The 25,171-nt window shown below is 47.7% G+C and overlaps 2 protein-coding genes across 5 annotated transcripts in view; one reads left to right on the forward strand and one right to left on the reverse strand.

The window, feature by feature from the left end:
• LOC141050638 (apoptosis-associated speck-like protein containing a CARD) overlaps positions 1-21,569 on the forward strand; it is a 37,820-nt gene extending 16,251 nt beyond the window's left edge. Inside the window, exons 5-6 of the mRNA XM_073547224.1 lie at positions 13,508-13,517; positions 20,775-21,569. Coding sequence (XP_073403325.1) covers positions 13,508-13,517; positions 20,775-21,049 — 285 coding nt within the window. The 3' untranslated portion in view covers positions 21,050-21,569. The remainder of the gene's footprint in view (positions 1-13,507; positions 13,518-20,774) is intronic.
• The window catches only part of TRIM72 (tripartite motif containing 72), a 151,434-nt gene that overhangs the window by 97,672 nt on the left and 28,591 nt on the right, over positions 1-25,171 (reverse strand). The gene's annotated exons all lie outside the window — the stretch shown is intronic.

Below are 25,171 nucleotides of genomic sequence, written 5' to 3' on the forward strand. Positions count from 1 at the left end.
AATATAGTCCCAGGCTACAGAAAAATAGTCTCAGGCTACAAGAAAATAGTCCCAGGCTACAGGAATATAGTCCCAGGCAACAGGAAAATAGACCCAGGCTACAGGAAAATAGTCCCAGGCTACAGGAATATAGTCCAAGGCTACAGGAATATAGTCCCAGGCCACAGGAAAATAGTCCCAGGCTACAGGAAGATAGTCCCATGCTACAGGAATATAATCCCAGGCTACAAGAATATAGTCCCAGGCTACAGGAAGATAGTCCCAGGCTACAGGAAGATAGTCCCAGGCTACAGGAATATAGTCCAAGGCTACAGGAAAATAGTCCCAGGCCACAGGTATATAGTCCCGGGCTACAGGTATATAGTCCCAGGCTACAGGAAGATAGTCCCAGGCTACAGGAAGATAGTCCCAGGCCACAGGAAAATAGTCCCAGGCTACAGGAAGATAGTCCCAGGCTACAGGAATATAGTCCCAGGCTACAGGAATATAGTCCCAGGCTACAGGAAGATAGTCCCGGGCTACAGGAAGATAGTCCCAGGCTACAGGAATCTAGTCCCAGGCTACAGGAATATAGTCCCAGGCTACAGGAATATAGTCCCAGGCTACAGGAATATAGTCCCAGGCCACAGGAAAATAGTCCCAGGCTACAGGAAGATAGTCCCAGGCTACAGGAAGATAGTCCCAGGCTACAGGAAGATAGTCCCAGGCCACAGGAAAATAGTCCCAGGCTACAGGAAGATAGTCCAAGGCTACAGGAATATAGTCCAAGGCTACAGGAAGATAGTCCCAGGCTACAGGAAGATAGTCCAAGGCTACAGGAATATAGTCCCAGGCTATAGGAAGATAGTCCCAGGCTACAGGAAGATAGTCCAAGGCTACAGGAAGATAGTCCCAGGCTATAGGAAGATAGTCCCAGGCTACAGGAAGATAGTCCAAGGCTACAGGAAGATAGTCCCAGGCTACAGGAAGATAGTCCAAGGCTACAGGAATATAGTCCAAGGCTACAGGAAAATAGTCTCAGAGACTACAGGAAGATAGTCCCAGGCTACAGGAAGATAGTCCCAGGCTACAGGAAGATAGTCCCAGGCTACAGGAAGAACGTCCAAGGCTACAGGAATATAGTCCAAGGCTACAGGAATATAGTCCAAGGCTACAGGAAAATAGTCTCAGAGACTACAGGAAGATAGTCCGAGGCTACAGGAAGATAGTCCCAGGCTACAGGAAGATAGTCCCAGGCTACAGGAATATAGTCCAAGGCTACAGGAAAATAGTCCCAGGCTACAGGAAGATAGTCCAAGGCTACAGGAAGATAGTCCCAGGCTACAGGAAGATAGTCCCAGGCTACAGGAATATAGTCCAAGGCTACAGGAAGATAGTCCAAGGCTACAGGAATATAGTCCAAGGCTACAGAAATATAGTCCAAGGCTACAGGAAGATAGTCCCAGGCTACAGGAAGATAGTCCCAGGCTACAGGAAGATAGTCCCAGGCTACAGGAATATAGTCCCAGGCTACAGGAATATAGTCCCAGGCTACAGGAAGACAGTCCAAGGCTACAGGAAAATAGTCCAAGGCTACAAGAAGATAGTCCAAGGCTACAGGAAGATAGTCCCAGGCTACAGGAAGATAGTCCCAGGCTACAGGAAGATAGTCCCAGGCTACAGGAAGATAGTCCAAGGCTACAGGAAGATAGTCCAAGGCTACAGGAAGATAGTCCAAGGCTACAGGAATATAGTTCCAGGCTACAGGAAAATAGTCCAAGGCTACAGGAATATAGTCCAAGGCTACAGGAATATAGTCCCGGGCTACAGGAAAATAGTCCCGGGCTACAGGAAAATAGTCGCGGGCTACAGGAATATAGTCCCAGGCTACAGGAAAATAGTCCCAGGTTACAGGAATAAAGTCTCAGGCTACAGGTATATAGTCCCAGGCTACAGGAAAATAGTCCCGGGCTACAGGAATATAGTCTCAGGCTACAGGTATATAGTCTCAGGCTACAGGAAAATAGACCCAGGCTACAGGAATATAGTCCAAGGCTACAGGAATATAGTCCAAGGCTACAGGAATATAGTCCCAGGCTACAGGAATATAGTCCCAGGCTACAGGAAAATAGTCTCAGGCTACAAGAAAATAGTCTCAGGCTACAAGAAAATAGTCCCAGGCTACAGGAATATAGTCTCAGGCTACAGGTATATAGTCTCAGGCTACAGGAAAATAGACCCAGGCTACAGGAATATAGTCCAAGGCTACAGGAATATAGTCCAAGGCTACAGGAATATAGTCTCAGGCTACAGGTATATAGTCTCAGGCTACAGGAAAATAGACCCAGGCTACAGGAATATAGTCCAAGGCTACAGGAATATAGTCCAAGGCTACAGGAATATAGTCCCAGGCCACAGGAAAATAGTCCCAGGCTACAGGAAGATAGTCCCATGCTACAGGAATATAATCCCAGGCTACAGGAATATAGTCCCAGGCTACAGGAAAATAGTCTCAGGCTACAAGAAAATAGTCCCAGGCTACAGGAATATAGTCCCAGGCAACAGGAAAATAGACCCAGGCTACAGGAAAATAGTCCCAGGCTACAGGAATATAGTCCAAGGCTACAGGAATATAGTCCCAGGCCACAGGAAAATAGTCCCAGGCTACAGGAAGATAGTCCCATGCTACAGGAATATAATCCCAATATAATCCCAGGCTACAGGAATATAGTCCCAGGCTACAAGAAGATAGTCCCAGGCCACAGGTATATAGTCCCGGGCTACAGGTATATAGTCCCAGGCTACAGGAAGATAGTCCCAGGCTACAGGAAGATAGTTCCAGGCCACAGGAAAATAGTCCCAGGCTACAGGAAGATAGTCCCAGGCTACAGGAATATAGTCACAGGCTACAGGAATATAGTCACAGGCTACAGGAAGATAGTCCCAGGCTACAGGAAGATAGTCCCAGGCTACAGGAAAATAGTCCCAGGCTACAGGAATATAGTCCCAGGCTACAGGAATATAGTCCCAGGCCACAGGAAAATAGTCCCAGGCTACAGGAAGATAGTCCCAGGCTACAGGAAGATAGTCCCAGGCTACAGGAAGATAGTCCCAGGCCACAGGAAAATAGTCCCAGGCTACAGGAAGATAGTCCCAGGCTATAGGAAGATAGTCCCAGGCTACAGGAAGATAGTCCCAGGCTACAGGAAGATAGTCCAAGGCTACAGGAATATAGTCCAAGGCTACAGGAAAATAGTCTCAGAGACTACAGGAAGATAGTCCCAGGCTACAGGAAGATAGTCCCAGGCTACAGGAAGATAGTCCCAGGCTACAGGAAGAACGTCCAAGGCTACAGGAATATAGTCCAAGGCTACAGGAATATAGTCTCAGAGACTACAGGAAGATAGTCCCAGGCTACAGGAAGATAGTCCCAGGCTACAGGAAGATAGTCCCAGGCTACAGGAAGATAGTCCAAGGCTACAGGAAAATAGTCTCAGGCTACAGGAAAATAGTCCCAGGTTACAGGAATATAGTCTCAGGCTACAGGTATATAGTCCCCGGCTACAGGAAAATAGACCCAGGCTACAGGAAAATAGTCCCGGGCTACAGGAATATAGTCCAAGGCTACAGGAATATAGTCTCAGGCTACAGGTATATAGTCTCAGGCTACAGGAAAATAGACCCAGGCTACAGGAATATAGTCCAAGGCTACAGGAATATAGTCCAAGGCTACAGGAATATAGTCCCAGGCTACAGGAATATAGTCCCAGGCTGCAGGAATATAGTCCCAGGCTACAGGAAAATAGTCTCAGGCTACAAGAAAATAGTCCCAGGCTACAGGAATATAGTCCCAGGCAACAGGAAAATAGACCCAGGCTACAGGAAGATAGTCCCAGGCTACAGGAAGATAGTCCCAGGCTACAGGAAGATAGTCCCAGGCCACAGGAAAATAGTCCCAGGCTACAGGAAGATAGTCCCAGGCTACAGGAATATAGTCCCAGGCTACAGGAATATAGTCCCAGGCTACAGGAAGATAGTCCCAGGCTACAGGAAGATAGTCCCAGGCTACAGGAAGATAGTCCCAGGCTACAGGAATCTAGTCCCAGGCTACAGGAATATAGTCCCAGGCTACAGGAATATAGTCCCAGGCTACAGGAATATAGTCCCAGGCCACAGGAAAATAGTCCCAGGCTACAGGAAGATAGTCCCAGGCTACAGGAAGATAGTCCCAGGCTACAAGAAGATAGTCCCAGGCCACAGGAAAATAGTCCCAGGCTACAGGAAGATAGTCCCAGGCTATAGGAAGATAGTCCCAGGCTACAGGAAGATAGTCCCAGGCTACAGGAAGATAGTCCAAGGCTACAGGAATATAGTCCAAGGCTACAGGAAAATAGTCTCAGAGACTACAGGAAGATAGTCCCAGGCTACAGGAAGATAGTCCCAGGCTACAGGAAGATAGTCCCAGGCTACAGGAAGATAGTCCCAGGCTACAGGAAGATAGTCCAAGGCTACAGGAATATAGTCCAAGGCTACAGGAATATAGTCTCAGAGACTACAGGAAGATAGTCCCAGGCTACAGGAAGATAGTCCCAGGCTACAGGAAGATAGTCCCAGGTTACAGGAATATAGTCTCAGGCTACAGGTATATAGTCCCAGGCTACAGGAAAATAGACCCAGGCTACCCGGGCTACAGGAATATAGTCCAAGGCTACAGGAATATAGTCTCAGGCTACAGGTATATAGTCTCAGGCTACAGGAAAATAGACCCAGGCTACAGGAATATAGTCCAAGGCTACAGGAATATAGTCCCAGGCTACAGGAATATAGTCCCAGGCTGCAGGAATATAGTCCCAGGCTACAGAAAAATAGTCTCAGGCTACAAGAAAATAGTCCCAGGCTACAGGAATATAGTCCCAGGCAACAGGAAAATAGACCCAGGCTACAGGAAAATAGTCCCAGGCTACAGGAATATAGTCCAAGGCTACAGGAATATAGTCCCAGGCCACAGGAAAATAGTCCCAGGCTACAGGAAGATAGTCCCATGCTACAGGAATATAATCCCAGGCTACAAGAATATAGTCCCAGGCTACAGGAAGATAGTCCCAGGCTACAGGAAGATAGTCCCAGGCTACAGGAATATAGTCCAAGGCTACAGGAAAATAGTCCCAGGCCACAGGTATATAGTCCCGGGCTACAGGTATATAGTCCCAGGCTACAGGAAGATAGTCCCAGGCTACAGGAAGATAGTCCCAGGCCACAGGAAAATAGTCCCAGGCTACAGGAAGATAGTCCCAGGCTACAGGAATATAGTCCCAGGCTACAGGAATATAGTCCCAGGCTACAGGAAGATAGTCCCGGGCTACAGGAAGATAGTCCCAGGCTACAGGAATCTAGTCCCAGGCTACAGGAATATAGTCCCAGGCTACAGGAATATAGTCCCAGGCTACAGGAATATAGTCCCAGGCCACAGGAAAATAGTCCCAGGCTACAGGAAGATAGTCCCAGGCTACAGGAAGATAGTCCCAGGCTACAGGAAGATAGTCCCAGGCCACAGGAAAATAGTCCCAGGCTACAGGAAGATAGTCCCAGGCTATAGGAAGATAGTCCCAGGCTACAGGAAGATAGTCCAAGGCTACAGGAAGATAGTCCCAGGCTACAGGAAGATAGTCCAAGGCTACAGGAATATAGTCCAAGGCTACAGGAAAATAGTCTCAGAGACTACAGGAAGATAGTCCCAGGCTACAGGAAGATAGTCCCAGGCTACAGGAAGATAGTCCCAGGCTACAGGAAGAACGTCCAAGGCTACAGGAATATAGTCCAAGGCTACAGGAATATAGTCCAAGGCTACAGGAAAATAGTCTCAGAGACTACAGGAAGATAGTCCGAGGCTACAGGAAGATAGTCCCAGGCTACAGGAAGATAGTCCCAGGCTACAGGAATATAGTCCAAGGCTACAGGAAAATAGTCCCAGGCTACAGGAAGATAGTCCAAGGCTACAGGAAGATAGTCCCAGGCTACAGGAAGATAGTCCCAGGCTACAGGAATATAGTCCAAGGCTACAGGAAGATAGTCCAAGGCTACAGGAATATAGTCCAAGGCTACAGAAATATAGTCCAAGGCTACAGGAAGATAGTCCCAGGCTACAGGAAGATAGTCCCAGGCTACAGGAAGATAGTCCCAGGCTACAGGAATATAGTCCCAGGCTACAGGAATATAGTCCCAGGCTACAGGAAGATAGTCCAAGGCTACAGGAAAATAGTCCAAGGCTACAAGAAGATAGTCCAAGGCTACAGGAAGATAGTCCCAGGCTACAGGAAGATAGTCCCAGGCTACAGGAAGATAGTCCCAGGCTACAGGAAGATAGTCCAAGGCTACAGGAAGATAGTCCAAGGCTACAGGAAGATAGTCCAAGGCTACAGGAATATAGTTCCAGGCTACAGGAAAATAGTCCAAGGCTACAGGAATATAGTCCAAGGCTACAGGAATATAGTCCCGGGCTACAGGAAAATAGTCCCGGGCTACAGGAAAATAGTCGCGGGCTACAGGAAAATAGTCGCGGGCCACAGGAAAATAGTCCCGGGCCACAGGAAAATAGTCCCGGGCTACAGGAATATAGTCCCGGGCTACAGGAAAATATTCCCAGGCTACAGGAAAATAGCCCCAGGCTACAGGAATATAGTCCCTGGCTACAGGAATATAGTCCAAGGCTACAGGAAAATAGTCCAAGGCTACAGGAAAATAGTCCCAGGCTACAGGAAGATAGTCCAAGACTACAGGAAGATAGTCCCAGGCTACAGGAAGATAGTCCCAGGCTACAGGAAGATAGTCCCAGGCTACAGGAAGATAGTCCAAGGCTACAGGAAGATAGTCCAAGGCTACAGGAATATAGTCCAAGGCTACAGGAAGATAGTCCCAGGCTACAGGAAGATAGTCCCAGGCTACAGGAAGATAGTCCCAGGCTACGGGAATATAGTCCCAGGCTACAGGAATATAGTCCCAGGCTACAGGAAGATAGTCCAAGGCTACGGGAAGATAGTCCAAGGCTACAGGAAAATAGTCCAAGGCTACAGGAAGATAGTCCCAGGCTACAGGAAGATAGTCCCAGGCTACAGGAAGATAGTCCCAGGCTACAGGAAGATAGTCCCAGGCTACAGGAATATAGTCCAAGGCTACAGGAAGATAGTCCCAGGCTACAGGAAGATAGTCCCAGGCTACAGGAAGATAGTCCCAGGCTACAGGTATATAGTCCAAGGCTACAGGAAGATAGTCCAAGGCTACAGGAATATAGTTCCAGGCTACAGGAAAATAGTCCAAGGCTACAGGAAGATAGTCCAAGGCTACAGGAAGATAGTCCCAGGCTACAGGAAGATAGTCTCAGGCTACAGGAATATAGTCCCAGGCTACAGGAATATAGTCCCAGGCTACAGGAAAATAGTCCAAGGCTACAGGAAGATAGTCCAAGGCTACAGGAAAATAGTCCAAGGCTACAGGAAGATAGTCCAAGGCTACAGGAAAATAGTCCAAGGCTACAGGAAGATAGTCCCAGGCTACAGGAAGATAGTCCCAGGCTACAGGAAGATAGTCCCAGGCTACAGGAATATAGTCCAAGGCTACAGGAAGATAGTCCAAGGCTACAAGAAGATAGTCCCAGGCTACAGTAAGATAGTCCCAGGCTACAGGAGGATAGTCCCAGGCTACAGGTATATAGTCCAAGGCTACAGGAAGATAGTCCAAGGCTACAGGAATATAGTTCCAGGCTACAGGAAAATAGTCCAAGGCTACAGGAATATAGTCCAAGGCTACAGGAATATAGTCCCGGGCTACAGGAAAATAGTCTCGGGCTACAGGAAAATAGTCGCGGGCCACAGGAAAATAGTCCCGGGCCACAGGAAAATAGTCCCGGGCTACAGGAATATAGTCCCGGGCTACAGGAAAATATTCCCAGGCTACAGGAAAATAGCCCCAGGCTACAGGAAAATAGTTCCAAGCTACAGGAAAATAGTCCCAGGCTACAGGAAAATAGTCCCAGGCTACAGGAAAATAGTCTCGGGCTACAGAAAAATATTCCCGGGCTACAGGAAAATAGTCCCGGGCTACAGGAAAATATTCCCAGGCTACAGGAAAATAGCCCCAGGCTACAGGAAAATAGTTCCAAGCTACAGGAAAATAGTCCCAGGCTACAGGAAAATATTCCCGGGCTACAGGAAAATAGTCCCGGGCTACAGGAAAATATTCCCAGGCTACAGGAAAATAGCCCCAGGCTACAGGAAAATAGTTCCAAGCTACAGGAAAATAGTCCCAGGCTACAGGAAAATAGTTCCAGGCTACAGGAAAATAGTTCCAGGCTACAGGAAAATAGTCCCAGGCTACAGGAAAATAGTCTCAGGCTACAGGAATATAGTCCCAGGCTACAGAAAAATAGTTCCAAGCTACAGGAAAATAGTCCCAGGCTACAGGAAAATAGTTCCAGGCTAAAGGAAAATAGTCCAAGGCTACAGGAATATAGTCTCAGGCTACAGGAATATAGGCATTAAAGTATAAAGAGGCTCCCAGCAGACCTGAAATACAGCGGATGCCTCCACTACTTCTACAATTACGAATACCAGCCTAACCCAAAGGGAGTGAGTCAAGCTGCAAAAGACCTCAACAATATATTCTATGCAATGGCCAGACTGTCCGACCTTAAAAAAGTCAACTACAAGAGACCAAAAGAAAAACAGATCAACGGATGGTTTGACAGAGAATGTAAAGCCGTACGGAAGACCCTGAGAACAGCCTCAAACAAGAAACAGAGACCCCAACCACCCGGGTCTGAGGGAAGCCTATGAAACCATACAAAGGCAGTACAAAACCATCCTCAGTAGGAAGAAGTAGAGTTACATCTCTACCAAGCTTATCCAACTCCAAGACGCCCTCCAAGACAACTCCTTCTGGGACCTATGGAACCACATGGGCACAAAAGACAAGAAAAACAACATCCATATCCAAAATGGCAACATCTGGCTCCAGTACTTCAGAGACCTCTATAAAGACATTCCAAAGGAAGAACTAAGCCAAGAACAGGAAAGCATAATGGCAAAACTAAAAGCAATGGAGGAAAAAGTAAAAAATTTCCAAAACCCCGTGGATGCACCTATTACATTACAGGAAGTAGCAGAGAGAATCTCTTCCATAAGATGTAGAAAAGCCGGTGGCCTGGACCGAATCTTACCAGAAATGCTGAAGTACAGACCACCAGAAATACAGGCTGCAATGGTTAAACTCTTCAATATTGTGCTAAGTGCCGGCTACTTCCCTGGTACCTGGAATCAAGGCCTCATCACACCCATCCACAAGAATGGGGACAGGTATGACCCAGCCAACTACAGAGGCATATGTGTCAGCAGCAACCTGGGAAAACTGTTCAACAGCATCCTGAACAAGAGGATCCTCAGTTTCCTCACCAAGCACAACATCCTCAGCAAGAGCCAAGCAGGGTTCATGCCAAACCACCGCACTACCGACCACATCTACACCCTGCACAGCCTCATTCAGAGCCACGTGCACAATACAAAGAACGGGAAGATATATGCCTGCTTCGTGGACTTTAAAAAGGCCTTTGATTCGGTGTGGCTCCCAGGCTTATTCCTGAAACTGCTGGAGAGCGGAATAGGAGGAAAGACCTACAATGTCATCAAAAGCTCCTACACTGAGAACCTCTGCAATGTGAGTGTGAACGGTAGAAGAATGGCCTATTTCCAGCAGAGCTGGAGAGTCAGACAAGGCTGCAGCCTAAGCCCAACGCTCTTCAACATTTACATCAACAAGCTGGCTACCGCTCTGGAATCTTCCACAGCACCAGGTCTCACCCTCCACGACGCGCAGGTGAAATTCCTGCTGTACGCAGATGACCTGCTGCTTCTGTCACCAACCGAGAAAGGCCTCCAAGACAACCTGAAAATCTTAGAGAAATTCAGCTCCACCTGGGCTCTACCGGTCAACCTAAAGAAAACCAACATCATGGTGTTCCAGAAGAGAAAGAGAAAATCAGACCAGCACCCTTCATTTGTCCTCAACAACTGCACCCTTACAGGAACGGACAAATATACCTACCTGGGCCTAGAGATTCACCGGTCAGGGAGCTTCAAACAAGCCATAGAGACCCTGAAAGACAAGGCCAGCAAAACCTTCTATGCCATCCGAAGGAAACTCTACCATCTGAAGCCACCAGTGAGAGTCTGGTTAAAAATCTTCGACTCTATCATCGCCCCAATCCTCCTGTATGGCAGCGAAGTCTGGGGCCCTCACACCTACCCAGACTGGTCAAGGTGGGATTCCAGCCCAACAGAAATATTCCACCTGGAATTCTGCAAGCACCTTCTCCAAGTCCATCGGAGCACCTCCAACAGTGCTTACCGGGCCAAGCTGGGCAGATTCCCTCTACACCTAACGGTTCTAACGAGGGCACTGTCATTCCGGGTTCACCTACAAAGGAGCAATCCAAGCTCCCATCACCATAAAGCCCTGATACATGTAGGTGAAACAGAAAAACCAGGACCCTCGGAACAGCCCACCCAAACCCAACCTGACCAAAACACCAATCACAGCAACCTGACAAAAGCCGGAATCAGGAAGATGGTAGACGAAGGCCAGGAGAGGTACGTAAGTGACTGGAAGAACGACATCATCAGCTCACAGAAACTGACCATGTACCAGAGTCTACAGAGAGACTACAGACTGGCTCCATACCTGGAGAAACTCCCGGACCCCAGAGACCGCAAGATAATGAGCCGGTATAGACTCAGTGCCCACAGTCTGGCCATCGAGGTCGGCCGACACAGGCAGAGCTACAAGCCCAGGGAGGAAAGACTGTGCCAACACTGTGACCAGGAGGCCCTGGAGGATGAGACCCACTTCCTGCTACACTGCCCCAAATACTCAGCAGTGAGGGACACTCACTTCAGGAGACTCTCACATCTCTTCCTGGATTTCATTACCATGAAGGATTCAAGCAGGGAATTTTTATGGATTAAACGTGCGCTACCAGACCATCACTCCTCACAAGTTGTGTGGTTACCATGAAGGAGGAAGAGAAAACATATATCCTGCTGGGGGAAGAAGAGAGAGCAGTGGAGATAGCAGCGCAATATGTGAGGGCATGCCATAGGCTGCGAGAAAGAGAGCTATGATATTCCATGGACTTCTATAGCCCCCATCCTGGATCTGCCCCATGCCCCCCATTCACCTTCCCTATGCCATGGACTTCTATAGCCCCCATCCTGGATCGTCCCCCATCCCCCTTCCCTATGCCATGGACTTCTATAGCCCCCATCCTGGATCTGCCCCCATTCACCTTCCCTATGCCATGGACTTCTATAGCCCCCATCCTGGATCTGCCCCCCATTCACCTTCCCTATGCCATGGACTTCTATAGCCCCACCCTGGATCTGCCCCCATCCACCTTCCCTATGCCATGGACTTCTATAGCCCCACCCTCGATCTGCCCCCACCCACCTTTCCTACAACCCCTACCCAACATCCCTACAGTCCCTAGCCCTATTCCCTTTTGTACACTTGCTTTGGCAAAACTAATGTGTATTTAGTCCTGCCAATAAAGCTTCTTTGAATCTTGAATCTAGTCCCAGGCTACAGGAATATAGTCCCAGGCTACAGGAATATAGTCCAGGGCTACAGGAAAATAGTCTCAGGCTACAGAAATATAGTCCCAGGCTACAGGAAAATAGTCCCAGGCTACAGGAAAATAGTCTCAGAGACTACAGGAAAATAGTCCCAGGCTACAGGAAAATAGTCTCAGGCTACAGGAATATAGTCTGAGGCTTGACATGCATTCCTTGTGTCAGCCACTCATGACCAATAGACAACACCAGAAGCGTCTTACCTGGGCCAAGGAGAAGAAGAACTGGACTGTTGTCAGTGGTTCCAGAGTCTGGAGGAAGAGTGGAGAGGCCACAATCCAAGCTGCTGGAGGTCTAGTGTGAAGTCTCCACCATCAGTGATGGTTTGGGGAGCCATATCATCTCCTGGTGTAGGTCCACTGTGTCTTATCAAGACCAAAGTCAGCGCAGCCGTCTACCAGGACATGTTACAGCTCTTCATGCTTCCCTCTGCCGACAAGCTTTATGGAGATGGGAATGTCATCCTCCAGCAGGACTTGGCCCCTGTCCACACTGCCAAAAGTATCAATACCTGGTGTAAAGACAACAGTATCACTGGGCTTGATTGGCTGCAAATTCGCCTGACCTTAACCCCATAGAGAATCTATGGAGTATTGTCAAGAGGAAGATGAGAGACACCAGACCCAATAACGCAGACAAGCTGAAGGCTGCTATCAAAGCAACCTGGGCTTCCATAACCCCTCAGCAGTGCCACAGGCTGATCGCCTCCATGTCATGCCGGATCGATGCAGTAATTGATGCAGAAGGAGCCCGACCAAGTACTGAGTGCATTTACTGATCACACATTTCAGTAGGACGACATTTCAGATTTTACAATCATTTTCAAGCTGGTGTTATAAAGTATTCTAATTTACTGAGATAATGACTTTTGGGTTCTCATTGGCTGTAAGTCATAATCATCAACATTACCAGAAATAAACCCGTGACATAGATCACTCTGTGTGTAATGACTCTATAGAATACAGGAGAGGCACTTCTTGTATTGAAGAACTGAAATAAATTCACATTTTGATGATATTCTAATATTGTGAGAAGCTCCTGTACTTGCAATCACTGGGAAATCCCATCCAGTAGTAATTATTATGCCACAATGGCTCTTTCTACAGATAACTTCTTAGAATTTTTATGTAGTGAGTGATTGACAGCTGCATTCTAGCATCCGTCCTACCAGGAGCCCATACACTCTAGCCACATAAGGAGAGGGGAACAATGTACATACAGAGGTGCGGCTAGAAATTAAAAACAGATCTTTTCAGCTCTTTTGCATATAAGAAAAACATGGATTTCTCTGGAAAAATACATCGGATGGCAGTTATCAAGGTATCATTTTCGTCAGCTTCCTATAACCTGCATGCCCATATAGATGGCTGATCCTACTGACAGATCCCCTTTAAATGCGGCTGTTAATCTCAACAGTGGCATTTAAATATGGCTTTACAGTATGATGCTGTATTTATGTTTTGAGGTTGGTTCTGGTGCTGTATTTATGTTTCAGCTTGGTTCTGGTGATGCATTTCTGTTTTGAGCTTGGCTCTGTTGTATTTCTGTTTTGAGCTTGGCTCTGGTGCTGTGTTTATGTTTTAAGCTTGGCTCTGGTGATGCATTTCTGTTTTGAGCTTGGTTCTGGTGATGTATTTCTGTTTTGAGCTTGGCTCTGCTGTATTTATGTTTCAGCTTGGTTCTGGTGATGTATTTCTGTTTTGAGCTTGGCTCTGTTGTATTTCTGTTTTGAGCTTGGCTCTGATGCTGTGTTTATGTTTTAAGCTTGGCTCTGGTGATGCATTTCTGTTTTGAGCTTGGTTCTGGTGATGTATTTCTGTTATGAGTTTGGCTCTGCTGTATTTATGTTTCAGCTTGGTTCTGGTGATGTATTTCTGTTTTGAGCTGGCTCTGTTGTATTTCTGTTTTGAGCTTGGCTCTGATGCTGTGTTTATGTTTTAAGCTTGGCTCTGGTGATGCATTTCTGTTTTGAGCTTGGTTCTAGTGATGTATTTCTGTTTTGAGCTTGGCTCTGCTGTATTTCTGTTTTGAGCTTGGTTCTGGTGATGTATTTCTGTTTTGAGCTTGGCTCTGTTGTATTTCTGTTTTGAGCTTGGTTCTGGTGCTGTTTCTGAATTGAGTTTGGTTCTGTTGTTGTATTTATATGATATGAGCTTGGTCCTCGTGCTATATTTTATTCATACAGCCATGGAGACAGAAATATAAAAAGGTTATAGCTCTTGGAACAAGAAGAAGAAAATTTGAAAGCGCAAAAATTAAATATCCTGGGTCCTTAGGCTATGTGCACACACTGCGGATTCACCTGCGGGTTTTGCCCTGCGGAACCGCAGGTAAAGTGACCTGCGATTTGGCCTGCGGTTTTCCCCTGCGGTTTCACACCTCTACTATTGTGAAACCGCAGCGGAATCCGCAGAAACAATTGACATGCTTCGGTTTATAAACCGCAGCAAAACCGAGCGGAAAAAATCGCAGCGTGAGCACAGCGGTTTTTAAAACCCATAGGGTTACATGGTACTGTACCATGTCTGTGGAACTGCTGCAGTTCCGCAGGGGCAAAACCGCTGTGGAACCGCAGCATAATCCGCAGCGTGCGCACATAGCCTAAAGGGATTATCGGTGTGAGAATGAAGATCACATGAAAAGGAGGAAAGAAAGAGAGGACAAGTACTGCGCTGCCTGCAAATAAGTAGCACAGGCAGTCTGAGGGTTAATACACGTTCCCGCCACTTTAGAGCCAATAGTCACTTTCAGTTTCTGTCATCTCCTTTTCTGGTTTCTGCAGGAAATACTACAACCCCAGCATAGGACAGTGCCCGCCTTCTGTGTGCGAAAGATCCTCCAGACATGGCCGGTAAGTGCACAAAAGTTCCTGAATCCAGTAGTCCGTGTATGTTGACAGACTAATACTTGTATCTAGGGAATGCCACGCAGTGCAGCTCAGTCCGCGCTTATCTACAAAGCTGGATCCTGAAAATGCGTGTACAAGAATACACGTCCCTGTATATTTATAGTGTACGGTATATACTAAAAGCCTAAGAAAAACTAGAACAGGACTCTGGAACCGGAGAACCATGCCATGCTTCCATCCACAGACTGGTCTCGAATATAGGGCAGGTGTGCATGCTCGACCTCTGTTGTATTCATGGTCTATGGGACTGCTGGAAATAGCGGAGTGCTGCACTGCACAGGCTAATAGGCAGTGAATGGAGCAGAGGTCGCGCATGCGCTCCTTCACTCCATGTAAGACAGCACTTCCAAAGAGCATCTCTTCCCAAGCCCTCGGTGTCACTTATGGAGATTGAATAACTCTGAATTCTGAGAGTAATCTTGGAATATTTCTCATCGTTATGTTACTACAGCTCCTGTGCAGACCTACAGTGGGTACGGAAAGTATTCACACCCCTTTTGCAGTCATTTGGTAAATTCAGTAACATTCATTTTTCTCTCATTAATGTACACTCTGCATCTCATCCTGACTGAAGAAAAACACAAATGTAGAAATTTTTGCAAATTTATTAAAAAAGAAAACCTGAAATCTCCCATGGTCATAAGTATTCAGCCCCTTTGCTCAGTATTGAGGAGACGCACCTTTTGAGCTAGTACAGCCATGAGTCTTCTTGGGAATGACGCCACAAGTTTTCCACCCCTGGATTTGGGGATCCTCGGCCATTCTTCCTTGCAGATCCTCTACAGTCCCGTCAGGTTGGATGGTGAACGTTGGTGGACAGCCATTTTCAGGTCTCTCCAGAGATGCTCAGTTGGGTTTAGGTCAGGGCTCTGGCTGGGCCAGTCAGGAATGGTCATAGAGTTGTTCTGAAGCCACGTGGTCCTTTGTTATTTTAGCTGTGTGCTTAGGGTCATTGTCTTGTTGGAAGGTGAACCGTCGGCCAAGTCTGAAGTCCAGAGCGCTCTGGAAGAGGTTTTCATCCAGGATCTCTCTGTACTTGGCCACATTCATGTTTCCTTTAATGGCAACCAGTCGTCCTGTCCTTGCAGCTGAAAACATCCCCATAGCATGATGCTGCCACCACCATGCTTCACTGTTGGGATTGTATTGGGCAGGTGATGAGCAGTGCCTGGTTTTCTCCACACATACCACTTAGAATTATCACCAAAAAGTTCTGTCTTCATCTCATCAGACCAGAGAATCTTATTTCTCATAGTCTGGGAATCCTTCATGTGTTTTTTAGCAAACTCTAAGCGGGCATTCATATGTCTGGCACAGAGAGGCTTCGATCGGGCCACTCTGCCATAAAGACCCGACTAGTGGAGGGCTGCAGTGACAGTTGACTTTGAGGAACTTTCTCCCATCTCTCTACTGCATCTGTGGAGCTCAGTCACAGTGATCTTGGGGTTCTTCTTTACCTCTGTCACCAAGGCTCTTCTCCCACGATTGCTCAGTTTGGCTGGACGGCCAGGTCTAGAAAGACTTCTTCAATCTTCTTCCTTTTAAAGATTATGGAGGCCACTGTGCTCTTAGGAACCTTGAGTACTGCTGAAATTCTTTTGTAACCTCGGCCAGATCTGTGCCTTGCCACAATTCTGTCTCTGAGCTCCTTGGCTAGTTCCTTTGGCCTCATGATTCTCATTTGGTCTGACATGCACTGTGAGCTGTGAGGTCTTATATAGACAGGTGTGCGCCTTCACAAATCAAGTCCTATCAGTTTAATTGCACACAGCTGGACTCCAATGAAGGATTAGAACCATCTCAAGGAGGGATCACAAGGAAATGGACAGCATGTGACTTACATATGAATGTCTGAGCAAAGGGTCTGAATATTTATGACTATGGGATATTTTGGTTTTTCTTTTTTAATAAATTAGCAAAAATTTCTACATTTCTGTTTTTTTTTCAGTCAAGATGGGGTGCAGAGTGTGCATTAATGAGAAAAAAAATGAAGTTTTTTTAATTTACCAAATGGCTGCAATGAAACAAAGAGTGAAAAATTTAAAGGTGTCTGAATACTTTCCGTACTCACTGTACGTGTCTACATGGTGACCAACAACAATCACTCCTTATACTCCATTCTATCTGTTCCATACGTCTTACAACCAGATATTTAGGAATAAAGGATAAATAAAAGAAAATAACTGGAGGATTTGACTACACTATGGCTCAGAAATCTGGTGCAAAGACTTTGAGAAGGTGGGAAACTTTTGCACAGCTCAAAGTTGAGCAAAAATGTTGTAACTTTTGGATTTTTCACGCAAGTTCCGGTCAGATCAACCAAAGTGAGCATAGCATGTGCAGGATGGGGAGTAGCAAAGACTACTCAACAAATTCTTCAAAAGTTACTCCACTTTGGATAATAAATAGGAGTTCTTCATAGTGTAATACTGTATGTTAAGGTGAAGAGAAGAAGACACGTGTAAACTCACCCTATGTAGCCGTGCTAGAAACGGGGCAGCACTGTGATGTCTGAGAAGGGGGCAATGCTGTGGTGCTATAAACAGGCACAATGCTGTGGTGCTAGAGATGGGGACAATGCTGTGGTGCCAGAGATGGGGGCAATGCTGTGGTGCTAGAGATGGGGGCAATGCTGTGGTGCTAGAGATGGGGGCAATGCTGTGGTGCCAGAGATGGGGGCAATGCTGTGGTGCCAGAGATGGGGGCAATGCTGTGGTGCTAGAGATGGGGGCAATGCTGTGGTGCCAGAGATGGGGGCAATGCTGTGGTGCCAGAGATGGGGGAAATGCTGTGGTGCCAGAGATGGGGGCAATGCTGTGGTGCTAGAGATGGGGGCAATGCTGTGGTGCCAGAGATGGGGGCAATGCTGTGGTGCCAGAGATGGGGGCAATGCTGTGGTGCCAGAGATGGGGGCAATGCTGTGGTGCCAGAGATGAGGGCAATGCTGTGGTGCCAGAGATGGGAGCAATGCTGTGGTGTTAGAGATGGGGGCAATGCTGTGGTGTTAGAGATGGGGGCAATGCTGTGGTGCTAGAGATGGGGGCAATGCTGTGGTGCCAGAGATGGGGGCAATGCTGTGGTGCCAGAGATGGGGGCAATGCTGTGGTGCTAGAGATGGGGGCAATGCTGTGGTGCTAGAGATGGGGGCAATGCTATGGTGCCAGAAATGGGGGCATTGCTGTGGTGCCAGAGATGGGGGCAATGCTCTGGTGCCAGAGATGGGGGCAATGCTGTGGTGTTAGAGATGGGGGCAATGCTGTGGTGCTAGAGATGGGGGCAATTCTGTGGTGTTAGAGATGGGGGCAATGCTGTGGTGTTAGAGATGGGGGCAATGCTGTGGTGCTAGAGATGGGGGCAATGCTGTGGTGCTAGAGATGGGGGCAATGCTGTGGTGCTAGAGATGGGGGTAATGCTGTGGTTTTAGAGATGGGGGCAATGCTGTGGTGCTAGAGATGGGGGCAATGCTGTGGTGCTAGAGATGGGGGCAATGCTGTGGTGTTAGAGATGGGGCAATGCTGTGGTGCTAGAGATGGGGGCAATGCTGTGGTGCTAGAGATGGGGGCAATGCTGTGGTTTTAGAGATGGGGGCAATGCTGTGGTTTTAGAGATGGGGGCAATGCTGTGGTGCTAGAGATGGGGGCAATGCTGTGGTGCTAGAGATGGGGGCAATGCTGTGGTGCTAGAGATGGGGGCAATGCTGTGGCGTTAGAGATGGGGGCAATGCTGTGGTGCTAGAGATGGTGGCAATGCTGTGGTGCTAGAGATGGGGGCAATGCTGTGGTGCTAGAGATGGGGGCAATGCTATGGTGCCAGAGATGGGGGCAATGCTGTGGTGCCAGAGATGGGGGCAATGCTGTGGTGCCAGAGATGGGGGCAATGCTGTGGTGTTAGAGATGGGGGCAATGCTGTGGTGCTAGAGATGGGGGCAATTCTGTGGTGTTAGAGATGGGGGCAATGCTGTGGTGCTAGAGATGGGGGCAATGCTGTGGTGCTAGAGATGGGGGCAATGCTATGGTGCCAGAGATGGGGGCAATGCTGTGGTGCCAGAGATGGGGGCAATGCTGTGGTGCCAGAGATGGGGGCAATGCTGTGGTGTTAGAGATGGGGGCAATGCTGTGGTGCTAGAGATGGGGGCAATTCTGTGGTATTAGAGATGGGGGCAATGCTGTGGTGCTAGAGATGGGGGCAATGCTATGGTGCCAGAGATGGGGGCAATGCTGTGGTGCCAGAGATGGGGGCAATGCTGTGGTGCCAGAGATGGGGGCAATGCTGTGGTGTTAGAGATGGGGGCAATGCTGTGGTGCTAGAGATGGGGGCAATTCTGTGGTGTTAGAGATGGGGGCAATGCTGTGGTGCTAGAGATGGGGGCAATGCTGTGGTGCAAGAGATGGGGGCAATGCTGTGGTGCCAGAGATGGGGGCAATGCTGTGGTGCTAGAGATGGGGGCAATGCTGTGGTGCTAGAGATGGGGGCAATGCTGTGGTGCTAGAGATGGGGGCAATGCTGTGGTGTTAGAGATGGGGGCAATGCTGTGGTGCCAGAGATGGGGGCAATGCTGTGGTGCCAGAGATGGGGGCAATGCTGTGGTGACAGAGATGGGGGCAATGCTGTGGTGCTAGAGATGGGGGCAATGCTGTGGTGCCAGAGATGGGGGCAATGCTGTGGTGTTAGAGATGGGGGCAATGCTGTGGTGCTAGAGATGGGGGCAATGCTGTGGTGCTAGAGATGGGGGCAATGCTGTGGTGCTAGAGATGGGGGCAATGCTGTGGTGCCAGAGATGGGGGCAATGCTGTGGTGCTAGAGATGGGGGCAATGCTGTGGTGCTAGAGATGGGGGCAATGCTGTGGTGCCAGAGATGGGGGCAATGCTGTGGTGCCAGAGATGGGGGCAATGCTGTGGTGCTAGAGATGGGGGCAATGCTGTGGTGCTAGAGATGGGGGCAATGCTGTGGTGCCAGAGATGGGGGCAATGCTGTGGTGCCAGAGATGGGGGCAATGCTGTGGTGCCAGAGATGGGGGCAATGCTGTGGTGTTAGAGATGGGGGCAATGCTGTGGTGCTAGAGATGGGGGCAATGCTGTGGTGCTAGAGATGGGAAGACAAAAAGACAATAATCAAATTGTCACGGTGCAGACCAAAAGATAAACACATATAACATATTATACCCCAAAAATAAAGATACACAAAGTAATATTCCAAAAAGCAACTGAAATAAACAAATATTTTTGAGCACTTTCGTGACGTCACTTGTACTCCAGGCCGTATTGTGACGAACAGTTTTTGCGAGGGGTACGGAGGCTCCATTGATAACTCATTAAGTAGCGCGCCTCATCTTATTCCTAAATGCCCATCAGTAGACTTAACGAGCCCAACGTGTTTGTTGTCTGTTACCATGGAGACACATTGTTTGTTACCGTGGAGACACACTGTCTGCACAGGAGCTGTATAAAGAAAACAATAGAATATTTTTTAATTACCAAAAGTTGCTTAAATTTTTGAGGCATCAAGTCAATGGATGACATGATCTAAACACAACGTAACTGCATTAATGAACAGAGTCTACGGCCGTTTTTTTATTCTAGTGTTAACACCTTCACGCTCCACCACATATTTATGCTTTGAATCGCTGTGTCTTCGTCCCAAAAATCGCTGCCCTGTAGGGGTTAATGGGTAGTCTAAAGCCACGCTAAAAAGAAAATATGTGATAGATCTGTCCTTGCTCTAATGGAGATCAGTTATCCATCTGCTCGTACAGAGCGGCCAATCTGAACAGGCATGCGGTATAGCGGGGGTCTACACATCTACGCAGTGGCGGGCTTGATGGGAATTTCGTTTCCCAGTTGCCATAGATTTGCCCCCACGAATTGCAAAAGATAAATATGCAACTTCAATGTAATTCAGTGCCACTAAAGACAGGTGACCTGCAATGACCATTTTGAAGGTTTTCCAATCACAAAAAATCTGCAGCAAATCCGCTCAGTGTGCATGTGGCTCAAAACCCTAACCCTCCAGCAGACAATGCAGTGAAGCCAGAGTCATTGGTCGGATCCTAGGCACAGATCTTGGCCTATGCCAGAGACAACAAATTGCAGGCAAGAATTACATAATTCATCAGAAAAGCACAAGTTTCTTATTATTTCCACGAAAGGTCTGTGGCCACAGAGAGTTACAGCCACACGAGGGAAACAGGTTTGACAATGTTTTCCAATTGCAGGAATTACAGACAAGGAGCATTTTGTGGACAGACATCGCGCCGCACTGATAGGTCGGGTGGTTTTGGTGGATCCGATCCTCGATGATCTCCGTCAGAGGAGGCTGCTGACAGGTGAACACTACGACACGGTGCGAAGCAAGACCACCTCCCAGGAGAAGATGCGAGAGCTCTACCGTCACGTGGATTCTTGGGGAAGTAATAAAGACAAGGATTGCTTCCTGGAATCTCTGAAAAAAAATAACTTGCCGCTCGTCAGGGATCTAGAAAGGAACTAAAGCCTGAAGGACACTGGCTGGAGCTCGGTTAGAGAGTCAGCTCCTGGGACCAGCGTCGTGTACTTCAGTGCTTGTCTTTGTTCATTATCGGTGATCTTCACGACCATTTTGAAATCTCTACATTGTAAATGTATAATCCTAGTCAGGGGAGAGTAGTCTTTCCACCATAGTCATATGATGCGGAAAATCACAGATGATTTCATGATTACACCAATGTATAATGACAGCACCAAAGCCAAAAACTGACGCACAAACATGACCGTTCATATAAAATTAACAAAAAGGCTCAATGAAAAATGTTGTTTTGTACAAATCGTGTCATTATGGATAGAAGAATCTTTTTTTGTGCTTGGGACTGATATCTAAGGACATCCTGCTGCATTTCTACTGAGTGGTCAGACACAGGTTCTCCTGCTTATCAGAGGTGATCACCAGGGACCAGAGACGCCAATCTAGTCTGTAGAATAAAGGGAGTGATCTGGGTGAGAGATTTCACTTAATAAATCCCAGTAGTTCATAATGACTTCACGTAAAGCAGCTCTGTCATCATCACCTATAGAAAAGCAGCACAGTATGGAGGAAACTCAGCTCCTTATTGCCTGAAAATACCAAAAAATATTAATGTTTGGATGATTATTCAATGTTAGGAGTCCGAATGTTATGAGTCCAGTGTATTCATGAGGCAGCGTTCCACCTGAATGTTATGAGTCCAGTGTATTCATGAGGCAGCGTTCCACCTGAATGTTATGAGTCCAGTGTATTCATGAGGCAGCGTTCCACCTGAATGTTATGAGTCCGGTGTATTCATGAGGCAGCGTTCCACCTGAATGTTATGAGTCCGGTGTATTCATGAGGCAGCGTTCCACCTGAATGTTATGAGTCCGGTGTATTCATGAGGCAGCGTTCCACCTGAATGTTATGAGTCCAGTGTATTCATGAGGCAGCGTTCCACCTGAATGTTATGAGTCCGGTGTATTCATGAGGCAGCGTTCCACCTGAATGTTAGGAGTCCGGTGTATTCATGAGGCAGCGTTCCACCTGAATGTTATGAGTCCGGTGTATTCATGAGGCAGCGTTCCACCTGAATGTTATGAGTCCGGTGTATTCATGAGGCAGCGTTCCACCTGAATGTTAGGAGTCTGATGTATTCATGAGGCAGCGTTCCACCCGAATTTTTTGAGTCCAGTGTATTCATGAGGCAGCGTTCCATTCGAATGTTATGAGTCCAGTATATTCATGAGGCAGCGTTCCATCCGAAAGTTATGAGTCCGGTGTATTCATGAGGCAGCGTTCCACCCGAATTTTATGAGTCCGGTGTATTCATGAGGCACCATTCCATCCAAATGTTATGAGTCCGGTGTATTCATGAGTCAGCGTTCCATCCGAATTTTATGAGTCCAGTGTATTCATGAGGCAGCGTTCCACCTGAATGTTATGAGTCCGGTGTATTCACGAGGTACCGTTCCACCCGAATTTTATGAGTCCAGTGTATTCATGAGGCAGCGTTCCACTCAAATGTTACGAGTCCGGTGTATTCACGAGGCAGCATTCTATCCGAATGTTATGAGTCCGGTGTATTCATGAGGCAGCATTCAATCCAAATGTTATGAGTCCAGTGTATTCATGAGGCAGCGTTCCATCCAAATGTTATGAGTCCTGTGTATTCATGAGGCAGCATTCTATCCGAATGTTATGAGTCCAGTGTATTCATGAGGCAGCATTCCATCCAAATGTTATGAGTCCTGTGTATTCATGAGGCAGTGTTCCACTCGAATGTTATGAGTCCAGTGTATTCATGAGGCAGCATTCCACCCGAATTTTATGAGTCCAGTGTATTCATGAGGCAGCGTTCCACTCGAATGTTACGAGTCCGGTGTATTCACGAGTCAGCGTTCCATCCCAATTTTATGAGTCCAGTGTATTCATGAGGCAGCGTTCCACCTGAATGTTATGAGTCCGGTGTATTCATGAGGTACCGTTCCACCCGAATTTTATGAGTCCAGTGTATTCATGAGGCAGCGTTCCACTCGAATGTTACGAGTCCGGTGTATTCACAAGGCAGCGTTCCACCTGAATGTTATGAGTCCGGTGTATTCATGAGGCAGCATTCAATCCAAATGTTATGAGTCCAGTGTATTCATGAGGCAGCGTTCCATCCAAATGTTATGAGTCCTGTGTATTCATGAGGCAGCATTCTATCCGAATGTAATGAGTCCAGTGTATTCATGAGGTAGCATTCCATCCAAATGTTATGAGTCCTGTGTATTCATGAGGCAGTGTTCCACTCGAATATTATGAGTCCGGTGTATTCATGAGGCACCATTCCATCCAAATGTTATGGGTCCGGTGTATTCATGACATAGCGTTCCATCCGAATTTTATGAGTCCGGTGTATTCATGAGGCAGCGTTCCACCCGAATTTTATGAGTCCAGTGTATTCATGAGGCAGCGTTCCACTCGAATGTTATGAGTCCAGTGTATTCATGAGGCTGCGTTCCATCAAAACATCATGAGTCCGGTGTATTCATGAGGCAGCGTTCCACTCGAATGTTATGAGTCCGGTGTATTCATGAGGCAGCGTTCCACTCGAATGTTATGAGTCCGGTGTATTCATGAGGCAGCATTCCATCCAAATGTTATGAGTCCAGTGTATTCATGAGGCAGCGTTCCATCCAAATGTTATGAGTCCTGTGTATTCATGAGGCAGCATTCCATCCGAATGTTATGAGTCCGGTGTATTCATGAGGCAGCGTTCCAACTGAATGTTACAAGTTCTGTGTATTCATGAGGCAATGTTCCATCCAAATGTTATGAGTCCAATGAATTCATACGGCAGCGTTCCACCTGAATGTTATGAGACTGGTGTATTCATGGCTCTAGATCTAGCAGGAGGCCGAAAACTAAACTATTCCAAACTTATCATACCCCTGCTTAAAAAACGTTGCAGTGACTGCCACTACTCTAAGGCTATGTGCACACACTGCGGATTCATCTGCGGATTTTACCGTGCGGATCCGCAGGTAAAGTTTTCTCCTGCAGTTTGACACCTGGACAATGGAATAGGTGCCAAACCGCAGCCGAATCCGCAGAAAGAATTGACATGCTGCGGATTTCAAACCGCAGCTTTTCCGCACGAAAAAAATCTGCAGCATGTGCACTGCGGATTTTAAAACCCATAGGATAACATTATACTGTACTATGTCTGCGCAACTGCTGCGGATCCGCAGAGGCAAATCCGCTGCGGATCCACAGAATCCGCAGCGTGTGCACATAGCCTAATACTACGAAGATCAAACCATGATATACTTACTGCCAAAAAGATAACAGATGCAAACTGCAATTTGCACAAACTACTCTTAACAAGTCACCAAACCTGTTTTGTCTCTGTGCTTATCCAGACGCCAAGGTTAGATGGATGTTTTGTTATTTTGGACAATTTGGTCTCTGCAGTGGTGCACAGCTGTTTTCCTAAAGGCCCCGTCACACACAGCAATCTCGTTAGCGAGATCGCCGATTTTGTGACGCCACAGCGATCTCACCAGCGAGATCGCTGTGTATGACGGGGATCAGCGACCGCCCCCCCCCCCCCCGGCGGGTATCACTGATCGTGCACTATTGTGCACGGCCGTTTTTTGATCGCTGCTCTCCCGCTGGCCAGCGCGCATCGCTGTGTGTGGCAGTGGGAGCCAATGATCAGCGACGCTCCCAGCGCTCTAAGCAGGCACTGGGAGCTGGTATCTAAGGTAAATAATGGGTTACCGTCGGCCTAACACCACACTTGCCGAACACCACAGGTGGCGTCACGAACTATTCATATAAACCATCGCATAAAACAGCCATTACTTGGGTGCCCAGGGCCACGGACTGGGTCGCCGCTGCTGTGACGCATCCCCCTGACACCGGCCCTGTACCGAGTACCCCACAGCCCTGGGAGGGCGGCCCACAGACAAAAGGACTGACCAGGGGTAGTGAAGCCCCTTTCTGACCTCCGAAGGACTGGACAGGTACTGGAAGGTGGTGCATGGTGTAGATATAGATACAGCAATATAGTGCATGGGGTACTTATAGATACTGTAATTTGGTGCATGGCAGTCATATGGGTACTGCAATATAGGGTATAGC

This window comes from Dendrobates tinctorius, unplaced genomic scaffold (assembly GCF_039654945.1).
Source record: "Dendrobates tinctorius isolate UK_male_01 unplaced genomic scaffold, ASM3965494v1 ptg000152l, whole genome shotgun sequence".
Classification (NCBI taxonomy): Eukaryota; Metazoa; Chordata; class Amphibia; order Anura; family Dendrobatidae; genus Dendrobates; species Dendrobates tinctorius.